At 41.3% G+C, this 15069-nt stretch overlaps 1 protein-coding gene across 1 annotated transcript in view; it reads left to right on the top strand.

Moving 5' to 3' along the window:
* LOC103642698 (uncharacterized) overlaps positions 1-13198 on the top strand; it is a 101858-nt gene extending 88660 nt beyond the window's left edge. The window contains exons 2-7 of the mRNA XM_035963262.1: positions 12194-12253; positions 12353-12415; positions 12490-12561; positions 12759-12821; positions 13020-13160; positions 13190-13198. Of these exons, the coding sequence (XP_035819155.1) occupies positions 12194-12253; positions 12353-12415; positions 12490-12561; positions 12759-12821; positions 13020-13160; positions 13190-13198 (408 nt within the window). The remainder of the gene's footprint in view (positions 1-12193; positions 12254-12352; positions 12416-12489; positions 12562-12758; positions 12822-13019; positions 13161-13189) is intronic.
* Positions 13199-15069: the final 1871 nt, after the last annotated feature.

The following is a 15069-nucleotide window of genomic DNA, read 5'->3' as shown; positions in this document are numbered from 1 at the left end:
AATGCTTGATTGATGAATTCGTCAAGGCCTTTGATGACTTCATCATCCTAAGCCTATTTTCTTTACAAAAACATTATTCAGAGATCAAAATCATTTTCAAACCTTAATTTATAAGCAGGGCTAAGCATTTCTGAATTTTTATAAAATAGGTATCATGGATGGTAATCAATATTCCAAGGAAGGTAATGCATTAATTATTTACCACACAACTTCTGTCACCTAATGCATCATATAAGGTGATAAAATTTTGTAAACAACAAGGGAAGGGGTGAATGCACCGGGCTTGCCTTGGTGTGGAGGAGATTCAGGTTCTTCTACTAATGTATCACAATTAACTTTATATCCAACTGGTGGGCACTCTGGCTCTAGAACAGACTCCTCTTATTCAATTTCTACTTCTTCTGGGAGCTCTACATGAAATAGTATGAGCATGAATGCATATGTTATGCCATAAAATGCAAACTTGAATAGAAGAGAACAAACTAACTTGTTGAATACAACTTTCTTTCACCGTGCAATACAAGACACTAAAACCAACTAGAAACCTATTATCTTAAATATCATGACAAGATATCTTGGCCAACTAATAATCTTCAGGGAGCTAAACATCAATGAACTTCACTTTAAAACCTAAGTCCATGAGCTAATTTTATTCTTTCTACCTAACACTTGATCCATCACTTGCTTTAACCTTAAACCTTTTCCATTTTTGCCAATATCAGGTTTTCTAATAAAAAAACGTCTAGACATGTTCAAACTTTACCCAGGGGTCAAATTGGGCATATTAAGTTTAACCAGAAACTTTCATAATTTTTAGAGCTCAAATTCTATTACTAAAATTCATATAAGCATTTTAAGAGCACTTTTTAATCACTTAAAATTTGTTATATGCTTTAAAAACACTAAAATCATTTTACCATAAATTTTGAAATTTTTTGAATCCAAAAAAATTAGTCTCACGATTTTTGCATTTTCCGTGATTTTTCGTAGATTTTACAAGTCATCGGCTAAATAAATAAAGGAAAACCGTGAGCAGTATTGGGCCGAATCCGACCCACGCCGGCCCAGCAACGGCGAAAACCGCACGCGTAGCGCACGACCCGCGCCCGCACACGCATCTTGCACGGAATCCCCTGATGTTTTAAACAACTAAAAAGAGATTGTAGCACTAATTCTATGTCTCGCTGACAAATGCACCAAGGTCCCTCTCTTTCGCCTCATTCACGAAACTAAGTCCACTATGGGACTCCGCTCGCGTGCTGGCCAACTCCCTGCCAGGCTCGCCGACGACGGCTTCCACCGGCGAAGCCAAACACACTCACACCATACCCGAGCCAAGGCGGCACTACCCCCTAAGGGCTTGTTCGGTTATTCCTAATACACATGGATTGGATGGGATTGGAAAAAATTGTGAAGAAGTTTGACTTGTTTGGGATTCAAACCCATCCAATCCCACTCAATCCACATGGATTGAGAGCTAACCGAACAAGCCCTAAGCAAATCGAGAGATTCTGATATTTGCTATCAGCATGAAACATGTTTGTAAAATTGTCATCAGACCCACATTTCATAGACCCAGTTGGACCCACAATTCATAGACACAGTGGTAATTATAACAAGAAGACAACATTGTGAGTGGTAAAAATTCAATTATCTCAAGCAAATCAGACCACTACAGCTCGGGACCTAGCCTAACCACGACGATGGTGGAGACGGAGCTCCGGTGAGGCCGTTCTCGAACCCACGGTGCAGTAGAGTTCAATCCAAGGCCACGGTGAAACAAGCTGGCGACGGTGGAGCGGTTTGCAGCGGCGTGCATCGGTGTCGCAGAGGCGTTCCCAAATACAGACTGCAGTAGAGTTTAAACGGGGAAGCTGGTCTGGTGAGCAACAAGGGACCATAGGGGGGGCTAAAATAAGGAATAAACAAGAATGATACGGGCCGACGTGGTCTGGCCACAGTGGGGTGGAGCACGGCGACGCCGGTGACCACTTTCAGAGGGAAACCCGCGAACAGGAGCTACGCCAGAGGGAGGATCTTGTAACGGGGCGGGTTAGGCGTATAAAGACATGGCAAAACTGCTGACGCGGCACCGGGATGTGAAGTGAACACCACTCCCCACCCCCGTCTGACAAAGCAAGTTTGGGCTTAATTTACTCATAATTTCTAATGATGATAGAGGGATCGTCCTTACTACCAATTGTTCACCACATTGTCCTCTAACTAAATGCTATAGAGACTGTAGGCCATAACACTATGGATCAGTCACAAGGAAGCTCCAAAGTTGAGCAAAAACTAACTGCAACCAATGTTTCAGTTAACTGAACTAAGGTTCAGAAAACTTTAGTTTGACAACATTGTTTAAGGCATCTTTTTCTCCCAGTTCCAAATAGTTTCAAGGGCACGACCTTTAGTAAGATTTACTCTCCAACTATAGCTCGCCAACTTTGATATAAATATATTCTACCAAAATCCCATGGATTAGGAGATACAAGAGCCCAAAGTTAGCTCATTGTCACTTCTTTTTTTTTCAGAAATCCAAAACTGAATCAAATCTGAAACTTTGCAAACCTCCAAACATGAAAGTTACTTGGTTTTTAAAGCTCTACAACTTTGGTATTTTGACTTTTGGCAAAATATGGCTAGATCTTGAATTTCACTTTTGGGTCCCAAATTAGGGTTTGAAATGTGCTTATTTTCTTCAAGTGATTTATCAACTTTGATCCATCCCCTTAAAGGCAAAGTTAACCTAGGTGCTAAGATCTACCTTTATTAATTAAAATTCAAGGCCAACTTGCCACTTGCTTTAGGGGTGATTTGTTCCCATTTAGCTTAAACAAGGTCCTTAAACTAAGTGTTGCACTCTAATAAACACAACACCACATTTGGCTTAAACTTTTGACCTAGTGAATGCATTCTAGGTGTACGAAAGGGAAATGTGCCTTTGGGCCATTTCTAATTGTTTTGGTGATTAAATGCTCAACACATTACTATGAACTTACAAGCCCTCATATGAGCATGAGCACATGTGTTTGTAAATCAAATTGAGGATTATAAGAAAAAGCACCTTTGGGCTTGAAAGTGGACATACTACAAACCTCTATGGTTCAAAGTGATAAAGGTATGTTTCTAGTACTTAGTCACTTGTTTTAGGTACTAATCAAGTTTGTCTAAGTGCTAGGAATCATATGGAGTCGAGCCAAAAGGAGCAAAAGAAAGTTGACACAAAAATGAAGAAGTTGGGCTGAAATGGGCAGCACCAGATGGTCCGGTGCCACCCACAGGATAGTCTAGTGTACACCAGACAGTCTGGTGTCCGTACGGTCGAAGTGGCCACTCTCGGGCTCAATAGGCCCTGATGGCTAAAATTCATTGAACGGTCTGCGCCGGGTGCCAGACAGTCAGGTGTGAGAACAACCAACGACTATCAACCACATTATCCAGCAACCAACGGTCAGATGGAGCACCAGATTGTCCGGTGCCCCCACCAGACAGTCATGTGCCCATCTGAAATGGAAAGTAACAAATCAGGGATCTTTTGACCCTTGTATTGTGCACTATCCGGTGCGCCACCAGACAGTCTGGGGCACCCGCAGACAGGGAAGACTGGGAGCTTCCAAATGAAGCTCCAATGGCTCCTAGGTCTCTTGGGGCTATGAAAGGACCCCCTAGACGACATGGAGGAGTACCAAGCATACTTTGAGCACACCACAACTCCGAGACTCTACGACCATGCTTTTGATTTGTTAAGGAGAGATTTGAGTGCGCTCTTGAGATGTGACTCTGTCGTTTTGATTCGTGCGCTCTCTTCTTTGCTTGTGTGCGTGGTGTAACTGCGATTGTGTTCTTGTGTGCATTTCTACTCCGCTCCTTACTCCATATTTGAATGTGATCATTTGTGTAAGGTGTGAGACTCCAATTTGTGGAGATTCCTCACAACAGGATATTGATATAAGGAAGACAATTGTGGCACTCAAGTTTGATCTTTGGATTACTTGAGAGGGGTTGATTGCAACCCTTGACCAAAGGAGGTCATCACTATGTGGAGTAGGCATTAGCCGAACCACGGTAAAAATAGTTGTGTTTCTTGTCCATTTTACTTATTGTGATTACTGTCTTCTTGAGTTCTCATACTCACTTGCAATATTGCTCGTAAGTTTAATACTCATCTTAAAGGAGCAATCAAGTGAGGAGTTCTCTTTTCTTCTCTCTTCTCATCCTAACTTGGTTTTTGTTCTCACTAACACATTTTATAAGTGCTCTCAATTGGTATATCAGAGACGTTCTCTTCATCAATGGACTATTCGCCCGAAGAGATGAATCCTAATGCAAAGGGGATTATTATGATTGACGACAAGGAGGAGACCATAAAAACAATGAGCCAAAGGGAGATAAGCCCATCGACTCAGGCTCAAACAACAAGAAGACAGATGAGAAGAAGAAGAGGTGCATCAAGAGGATAGTCTACTATGACAATGATACCTCTTCATCTTCACCAATGGACAACGACGATGATGACTCTTCTTCCAAGAAAAATACGGTTAAACAAAACTATTATTTTGATTATTCCCATATTCCGTATAACTCCAATGCTCATTTATTGTCTATTCCTCTTGGCAAACCCTCTGACTTTGATGGGGAACATTATTCTTTTTGGAGTCATAAAATGCGTAGTCATCTATTTTCTCTTCAGCTTAGAAAATGGAATGCATTTCGATAGTAATGATAATGCTATATTTATTCATGAGAATATTCATAAAAATGCCCAGACTATCACTCTGCTTTTAGCATCTCTATGCAGGGATGAATATAATAAGGTTAGTGGCTTGAATAATGCTAAGGAAATATGGGATACCCTCAAAATTGCTCATGAGGGAAATGATGCCACAATGATCATCAAGATGGAGTTGGTGGAAGGCGAGTTGGGGAGGTTCACCATGAAAAGGGGTGAGGAGCCAACTGATACGTACAATAGGCTCAAGACCCTGGTGAACAAGATCTGAAGCTACGGAAGTACAAGATGGACAGATCATGACGTCGTGCGTCTCATGCTAAGGTCATTTACTATTATTGATCATCATCGTGTTAATCTTATTCATGAGAACCCTAGGTATACCAAAATGTCACCCGAAGAAATTCTTGGTAAGTTTGTGAGCGGATGCATGATGGTAAAAGAAACAATGTACGTCGATGACATTGCCAATGGACCTCTTCCTCACTACGAGTCACAACCCGTTGCACTCCAAGCAACGACCAACAAGGAGGCGCTTCCCAACAAGGTGGCGCAAGTTGAGGCGGCCGACCTTAATGAGGAAGAAATGGCTCTTGTGATCAAGCGCTTCAAGACCACTTTGAAGGGACGCAAGGACTACCCCAACGAGAACAAATCAAGGGGAAAACGTTCATGCTTCAAGTGCAGTAATTTCGGTCATTTTATTGCTCAATGTACCAATAATGGAAATGACCAGGACCAAGACAAGAAAGGGAAAAAAGAGAAGAAGTTCTATAGGAAGAAGAAGGGTGAGGTGCACATCGGCAATGAATGGGACTCGGGCTGCTCTTCATCTGACTCTGACGACGAAGGACTTGCTGCCTCTGCCTTCAACAAGTCTTCTTCCTTCCCCAATGAGCAACACACTTGCCTCATGGCTAAGGAAAAGAAGGTACGTACACGCGTCACTCCTAAGTACACTTCTAGTGATGAGGAATCTGATGATGATACGGATCATGGTAATCTTTTTAAGGGCTTAGATAGCTCTAAAGTAGACAAAATTAATGAATTAGTTGATGCTCTTAATGAAAAGGATAGACTGCTAGAGAAGCAAGAGGATTTACTTTATGAGGAACATGATAAAGTTATAGAAGTTGAAAAATCCCTTGCTTTAGAAGTAAAGAAGAATGAAAGACTAGTTTGTGATTTATCTTCATGTCATTCTACTATCACTAGTCTCAAAAATGCAAATGATGATTTAACTGCTAAAATAGACAAGTTGAATGCATCTAGTTCTTCCATGGAGCATGTTTCAATTTGTACTAAATGTAAAGGTCATGATTTTGATGCTTGTAATAATCATGTTTCTACTATTGCAAAATTAAATGATGATATTGTTAAATTAAATGTTCAACTTAAAACTTGCAAGAATGAAGTAGAAAAAAATAAATTTGCTAGGGATGCCTTCACCATTGGTAGACATCCCTCCATTAAGGACGGACTTGGTCTCCAAAAGGGAACCAAGGACACTAAAAGCCAAAAGGTCCTCAACTTCACAAAGGAGAAGGAGAAGGCGTCTATGGCTAGTAGATCGCATTCTATTCATGAAAAGAAGAACCATGCTTATTTTTATTCTCATTGTAAGGAAAATGGACCTTGGCCCATTTGACTAAATGATTTTAGGCACCAACAACTTTGAGTCAAGGACAACTCAAAACCAAGAAAGGGAGAATGATGGTGACATGCACACCAACTATATGGTCAAGGCCCAATAAATGATGGAGTTCCAAGCTCAAGGAGAGTTGAGCTCCAATTTATTTGCGAGTCTGGTTCGGACTGCAAGAGTGGGCCTCACGAAAATAGATGACCAGGCCACATAGAGACTCTGTTTTGGGCGTTTTAGACATCGTTGGAAAGCTAAGGATATAAGCTTTCCAATCCAATTGGTATCACATCAAAATACGCTGGAAGACGATGGGAAACATCATAATAAAATGACATCTAGAATCTATCAGAAATTAGTGATGCTTGTTTTTGGGCCGGAAGGTCTTGTACACCCTAGGGCTGCTCAGCCACTCCCTTGGCCATCGTTTGAGTAGAGGATGACTCCAATTCAAAAGGGGATGATGATGAGGACATCACTCCTATATATACAATGCACGGATCAATAACACGAGCACATGCACGACAACTAAATCTTTAGGTTCGTTTTAACCTAGTCAATTGTGTTTTAGAACTTACACTTGGTGCCATGCATGTATTGACGATTAGAAACCATGGAGAGGACTATCAAGGACATGGAAATAGACAAGGTGTCAAGGAGGAGAAGCTAGGACGTTCATAACAAAAGAAAGTCAAGTCCAACTCAACTTCATCTCCACCTTGAAGTCTAGAACTAGTCTGCACTAAAATGGATGCCCAGGATGCATCCAAACTCCATTTAGGTCGAGATTTATATGGATGGAAAGATAAGAATATAAGATTTTCGACCCAATTGGTCTTGACTTCAAATTTATTCGGAGTCAACAGGTATGGAAACAAGTCTATGTTCAGATTCTGTTTTGGTGCTACGACACCATCTTTTGGGTTGTTGGGCCATGTATCGTGTTGGAGCCCATTAAGAGTGCGTCCAGGGGTCTTGCATGCCTCTAAACCCTATTTTATCAGCACTCGCCACCACCATTAGGGCTAGGATTTGCTTAGATTCATTATGTCATCGAACAGTGTCGTCGTTCATCAGTTTGTGAGACCCCACCTCGTGATCAATAAGTTTTGATTGCGTTCTTCCTGTTCTTACTTGTGTTTTTGATTGCGCTTGTAGGGATAAGCCTTCGTGGCGAGGTCACTCGTGTTCCATGTGAGATAAACAACGGAGCAGTGGTGCAGTGATTGTGAGGATCCATTCACTTGTAGCCTTGGATCATCAACATTGAGATCTCCACCCAATCAAGTTATCGTACCTCTCTGAAGAGTTGGGTCTTGCCCCTATCAAAGTGTGTTCCTGAGATGGGTTAGTTTGGGACACCACACTTGTTTCTGAGGTGGGACTCTCACAGGCTCTACAAGCATTCCATATCTCACAACAGGGGTGGCAGATTTGGGTGGAGTGATTTTGACAAGCTTGGAGGTGGTTGGATGTTTTTCCGATGGTGTCAAGCCACTGCACTCACCAACCTTATCAAAAGAAGTGTCGCTCCCCTCATCAATCAAACAACTACAATATTGCATCGAACCTAACTAATACTAAATTTACCAAATCAAAACCCCTCAATAGATGATCTAACAACTCTGCTACACTGCCACTTGGTAGCCCCTGCACAACCATCGACCATCGTCTTGCTTGTGCCGCTGCGTGCCTACGTGGGCATGTCACTGGCGTATGAGTGCACATGTCCAAATGGTCTGAGTTTGCTAGACGACCCATGGCCTATAGATGGTAATGGATAAATACCCACAGGGTATTTGAAAGTCGCCTAGAGGGGGGTGAATAGGCAAATCTGAAATTTATAAACTTAAAGCACAACTACAAGTCGGGGTTAGCGTTAGAATTAAAGTCGAGTCCGAAAGAGAGGGCAAAAACAAATCACAAGCAAAAACGACGGATGACACGGTGATTTGTTTTACCGAGGTTCGGTTCTTACAAACCTACTCCCCGTTGAGGTGATCACAAAGACCGGGTCTCTTTCAACCCTTTCCCTCTCTCAAACGGTCACTTAGACCGAGTGAGCTTCTCTTCTCAATCAAACGGGACACTGAGTCCCCACAAGGACCACCACACAATTGGTGTCTCTTGCCTTGGTTACAATTGAGTTGGAATCAAGAAAGAATGAAGAAGAAAAGCAATCCAAGCGCAAGAGCTCAAATGAACACAAGTCTCTCTCTCTCACTAGTCACTATTTGATTGGAATGATCTTTAGACTTGGGAGAGGATTTGATCTCTTTGATTGTGTCTTGTATTGAATGCTATAGTTCTTGTAAGGTGTTTGAAGGCTGAAAAACTTGGATGCCATGAATGGTGGGTGGTTGGGGGTATTTATAGCCCCAACCACCAAAAGAGCCGTTGGTGGAGGCTGCTGTTGCATGGCGCACCGGACACTGTCCGGTGAGCCAGCCACGTCACCCGGCCGTTGGATTCTGACCGTTGGAGCTTCTGACATCAGGGCCACCGGACAGTCACTGTTCACTGTCCGGTGCGCCTTCTGGCGCCTGTCCTGACTTCTACGCGCGCAGGCGCACACTGTAGCGCATTTATTGTTCTTGCAGACGACCGTTGGCGTTGTGTAGCCGTTACTCCGCTGGCGCATCGGACAGTCCGGTGAATTATAGCGGAGCGGCTCCCAGAATTCCCGAAGGTGGCAAGTTTGGAGTCGGGTTCCCTGGTGCACCGGACACTGTCCGGTGGTGCACCGGACAGTCTGGTGCGCCAGACCAGGGCACACTTCGGTTGTCTTTTGCTCCTTTTATTTGAACCTTTTCTTGGTCTTTTTATTTGTTTGTTGTGAACCTTTGGCACCTGTAGGACTCATAATCTAGAGCAAACTAGTTAGTCCAATTATTTGTGTTGGGCAATTCAACCACCAAAATCAATTAGGAAAAGGTGTAAGCCTATTTCCCTTTCAATCTCCCCCTTTTGGTGATTGATGCCAACACAAACCAAAGCAAATGTATAAGGCATAATTGAACTAGTTTGCATGATATAAGTGCAAAGGTTACTTAGAATTGAACCAATATATATTCTCATAAGATATGCATGGATGCTTTCTTCTATTTTAACATTTTGGACCACGCTTGTACCACATGTTTTGTTTTTGCAAACTCTTTTGGAAATTCTTTTTCAAAGTCTTTTGCAAATAGTCAAAGATATATGAATAAGTTTTTTAGAAGCATTTTCAAGATTTTGAAATTTTCTCCCCTGTTTCAAATGCTTTTCCTTTGACTAAACAAAACTCCCCCTTAATGAAATCCTCCTCTTAGTGTTCAAGATGGTTTTAGATATTAAGTTTGAAAAAGGGGTATTCCAATTTGAAAAATGTATCAAAATAAGATACCAATTTGATATTTTTTAAAAACATACCAAATTTTGAAACTGGTGGTGGTGCGGTCCTTTTGCTTTGGGCTAATATTTTCTCCCCCTTTGGCATGAATCGCCAAAAACAGATACTTGTGAGTGAAATATAAGCCCTTTACTACTTTCTCCCCCTATGGTAAATAATATGTGAGTGAAGATTATACCAAATTGGAGAGCGGTGCGGAGCAACGGCGAAGGATGAATAATTCGATGGAGTGGAGTGGAAGCCTTTGTCTTCGCCGAAGACTCCTTTTCCCTTTCAATCTATGACTTAGCATGAAATGCACTTGAAACCACATTAGTCATAGCACATGAAAGAGAGATGATCAAAGGTATATAAATGAGCTATGTGTGCAAAATATCAATCGAAATTCCTAGAATCAAGAATATTTAGCTCATGCCTAAGTTTGGTAAAAGTTTGCTCATCTAATGGCTTGGTAAAGATATCAGCTAATTGTTCTTTGGTGTTAATATATGCAATCTCGATATCCCCCTTTTGTTGGTGATCCCTTAAAAATGATATCGAATGGCTATGTGTTTAGTGCGGCTATGTTCAACGGGATTATCCGCCATGCAGATTGCACTCTCATTATCACATAGAAGAGGAACTTTGGTTAATTTGTAACCATACTCCCTGAGGGTTTGCCTCATCCAAAGCAATTGCGTGCAATAATGGCATGCGGCAATATACTCGGCTTCGGCGGTAGAAAGAGCGACAGAATTTTGCTTCTTTGAAGCCCAAGACACCAGAGATCTTCCCAAGAACTGGCAAGTCCCTGATGTGCTTTTTCTATTAATTTTACACCCTACCCAATCATCATCTGAATAACCAATTAAATCAAATGTGGATCCCCTGGGGTACCAAAGGCCAAACTTAGGAGTATAAACTAAATATCTCAAGATTCGTTTTACGGCCCTAAGGTGAACTTCCTTAGGATCGGCTTGGAAACGTGCACACATGCATACAGAAAGCATAATATCCGGTCGAGAAGCACATAAATAGAGTAAAGAACCTATCATCGATCGGTATACCTTTTGATCTATGGATTTACCTCCCGTGTCGAGGTCGAGATGCCCATTAGTTCCCATGGGTGTCTTGATGGGCTTGGCATCCTTCATCCCAAACTTGGTGAGTATGTCTTGAATGTACTTCGTTTGGCTGATGAAGGTGCCCTCTTGGAGTTGCTTCACTTGAAATCCTAAGAAGTACTTCAACTCCCCCATCATAGACATCTCGAATTTTTGAGTCATGATCCTACTAAACTCTTCACATGTAGATTCGTTAGTAGACCCAAATATGATATCATCAACATAAATTTGGCATACAAACAAATCATTTGCAAGTGTTTTTGTAAAGAGAGTAGGATCGGCTTTTCCGACTTTGAAGCCATTAGTGATAAGAAAATCTATTAGGCATTCATACCATGCTCTTGGGGCTTGCTTGAGCCCATAAAGCGCCTTAGAGAGTTTATAGACATGGTTAGGGTACTCACTATCTTCAAAGCCGGGAGGTTGCTCAACATAGTCTTCCTCCTTGATTGGTCCATTGAGGAAGGCACTCTTCACGTCCATTTGATAAAGCTTGAAGCCATGGTAAGTAGCATAGGCAAGTAATATACGAATTTATTCAAGCCTAGCTATGGGTGCATCGGTTTCACCGAAATCCAAACGTTCGACTTGGGAGTATCCTTTGGCCACAAGTCGGCTTTGTTCCTTGTCACCACACCATGCTCATCTTGTTTGTTGCGGAAGACCCACTTGGTTCCTACAACATTTTGGTTAGGACGTGGAACTAAATGCCATACCTCATTCCTTATGAAGTTGTTGAGCTCCTCTTGCATTGCCAACACCCAATCCGAATCCCTTAGTGCATCTTCTACCCTGTATGGCTCAATAGAAGACACAAAGGAGTAATGTTCACAAAAATGAGCAACACAAGATCGAGTAGTTACCCCCTTTTGAATATCACCGAGGATGGAGTTCACGGGGTGATCTCGTTGTATTGCTTGGTGGACTCTTGGGTGTGGCGGTCTTGGATCTTGTTCATCTTCCTTATCTTGATTATGGGCATCTCCCCCTTGATCATTGCCCTCCTCTAGTCTGCTGTGACAAGAACTAGTCTGAATTGTCTAAAACAATTCCAATGCCAGCAACACACACTACGATGGTATAGGTCTACTCATGAACTTAGTGCCGCACATAATAGATGATGGGTCCTAGTCACATTTACCAGCACAGATAAACATATTAACAGCATTGGACCTCTAGCAAATACAGTTCATACCATCTAACTGCATAGGCACAGATAAACATATTTACTCTTTTGCAGAGTGTCACTTCTATTGAAATCTTCAATATTTAGGGTTTAGGACATAAGATTTTTTTTATGTCCTAATGTTTTTATGCTATTACAGGGCTATCTAGATGCTCCTTTATCACCACCAACAGATGTTCGTCCTGCTATGAAACGACAAGTATGTATCTCTATGAAAATATATAAGTTTACTGATTTTTTGCACATATATCTGAATCTTATATATATATATATATATATATATATTTCCCTATAACAGCGAATTTATTGTCAACTTCGTAGTGAAGATTCTAGTATGTTTGGTGAACGGAATAACACAATGGTATGAATGCATTACCATGAATTCCATCCTAGTTTTAAAATTTTCAAGTTGTCATTTATCCAATAACTCTACAGGAGGATGAAAACGAAGATGATGAGTACGAGGAACTGCACTCACACTACAAATGTTCTAAAATTCAGGATAAGGTTAGTACATTATGAGTACGAGGAACTGCAATCATAGATTTACTCCACCCTAAGGCCATACTGAAGCAATCATATTTTTGTCCATGTTAGAAATCTAGTTTATATGATAGTGTATACATGCTGAAAGTAGCAGCAAGCATCAGATTTCCTATACTACGTTCCATAGTAGTTCACTGATGTGTGTTCTTTAAATGCAGAGCAAGCCACCACAGTCACGACGTGAAGCACTCCATGCTAGTAGAGTTTCTGCATCAATAAAGGTAAAAACAACAGTACTAATGCAACCAAGGTGATCAATGTGGTCCTTTTGAAACTCAGTGTACTCTACACGTCTCGGAAATCCTCTAATTATGCACCAATTAAGAACCATCAAGTAACTATTTATTAGTAAAAATTCTTATGCATCCTGCATATTTATAGCTACTTGCTAACCACTAACATCCAAAATTCACTTGTAGGTTTCCACAGATATTTTCTTAAAGAGCACAAGATATCCAAACAGGAAGGTTGCCTTAGGCAGAGTACTTAGCCAGGACCCCAAAACCAAAGTTGGAGATGTTGCTTTAGGCAAAGAATTTTGGATGGTGTGTGTTAGTCTGGTATCTGTGCGCAATGAACCACTAATAAGGCCATATAACAACTTCCAGGTTCTTGGACAAGTAGGCAATAATCCAATTGCATGGCCTTCAAGTTGTGTAAGTTCATCACTTCACTTAACAAGACATTATTCTCCTCATTATTGCATTTGGTTAAAGTATTCTAATTCATTCCTTTTGTAGATTGAAAAGGTTAACTGATAACATGGGATGAATAATAGCGCCGGGATTGCTAAGGTATTTAATTGGCCCCATAAATACTCTATATCTCCCATGAATAGAGACATCAAGTTTGAGCTAATAGGTTAGGAGACATCAGTGTGTTAGATGTACATATATAAATTTTGGCAGGGCCATTCATTTGGGAAGCCCTCACTGATATATGACACTAATAAAACCATAGTAGGGGGGTTTGTGTGACCAAATCTTGAATGCCATAGCCAAGCTGCATCATCTAGCTTTGACAGCAAACAAACTGGAGGTATCACACTCAACTGTACTGTGTACAGTCTGTTCCCAGTGCGAGGTGCACTGACCAACAGGTTATACTCTGGATCAAATACTTTCAGTCTACCAGCAAATAGTCTGATGTCACAGCCTGCTTCCTCTAGTTGTCCAAGACTAATTATGTTGCTTTTCAATTGTGGAATGTAGTACACACTAGTGAGTACCTTGTGGTCACCTTGTCTGGTTTTCTTCACCACCGAACCTAGTCCACATATTTTGACAGTAGACCCATCACCAAACTTCACTGACCCACTGACAGTGTCATCAAGTTGAGAAGTGTCATGTGGTTACTAGCTCCAGTGTCTAATACCCAGACTTCATCTGAACAGACTGCAGTCACTACTTTTTTTTCAGACAGGAGTATTTCCTGAGAAGTTCCACCTAATGAGTCTTGCACCTCAGCGAAGAGTAGTGCTGCATTCTCCACATCTCCAACTGCAACATTTGCCTCCTGTTGTTTGTGATCCTGCTTATCTCTTTTTGGTCTTTTACTGTCTTCTGCCCAATGATCATAGATGCCACAGTTTCTGCATCTCCCTTTTCTTCTAGGTGTTCCTTGTGATGTCAATTTGACCTTGTGAGGAGTACTGGAGCTAGCACCTTCAGATTTGTTAGAAACCTTTGCCTGTCACTGGTTTGTCCCTCCACTATTACTGTTCTTGTGTGAATTGGACTAAAACCTTTGCTTGTGTCTCTCCAACCATTCCTCTTCAGCTAGTAGCAGTCTTCCTGCTTTGTCTGTGACTTGCTCCAGTTTGTCTTCAAACCGATCTTCAGCTGCCCCAAGCCTTCCAACTAGGTCTTCAACTGAAAGTGTCTTGACATCACAGAACATCTCGATTGAGACAGCAACTTGATTGAACTAGGGTGGCACAACTCTTAGAAACTTATTGACAACACGAGTATCTTCTAAGGGTTCACCAAGTGATTTGATAGAAATTTTGACACTTAATAGGAAATATAATTTAAAAAGTTAGGTGGTGTACTCATCTGTATTTTTTACTAGTCTTTGTTTTCTTGCATTCTATGAGATGCATGCTTTGTAAGGAATATGATTTGTTTCGTGACAACATAATTGATAGAATAGGTATTTTAAAGTCTAAATTGATGACTATGATGCACCAGGTGACACTCCACTGGACAGTCAACTCCAGATAGGGCTAGACATGTAACGGTCTCAGAAAGAAGGTTGGATATTTTCTTTTTAATTGAACTGTTGTTTTACCTTTTTCCTTGCTTGCTTTTGCTTTTGCAGAGCTGATGAACTTTAGACGTGCTTGTGCCCATCCTCAGCGCAAAACACAGTGGCAACGAAAGATTTATGGATGCATGAATATGTACTTCGAACTTTCTTTGTAATAAACCTGGCGCTCCCATGTTGCGGCACTTACTGTGGAGGTGGAGC

Source organism: Zea mays, chromosome 10 (genome assembly GCF_902167145.1).
Source record: "Zea mays cultivar B73 chromosome 10, Zm-B73-REFERENCE-NAM-5.0, whole genome shotgun sequence".
NCBI lineage: Eukaryota > Viridiplantae > Streptophyta > Magnoliopsida > Poales > Poaceae > Zea > Zea mays.
This window is presented reverse-complemented; position numbering and strand designations above follow the sequence as displayed.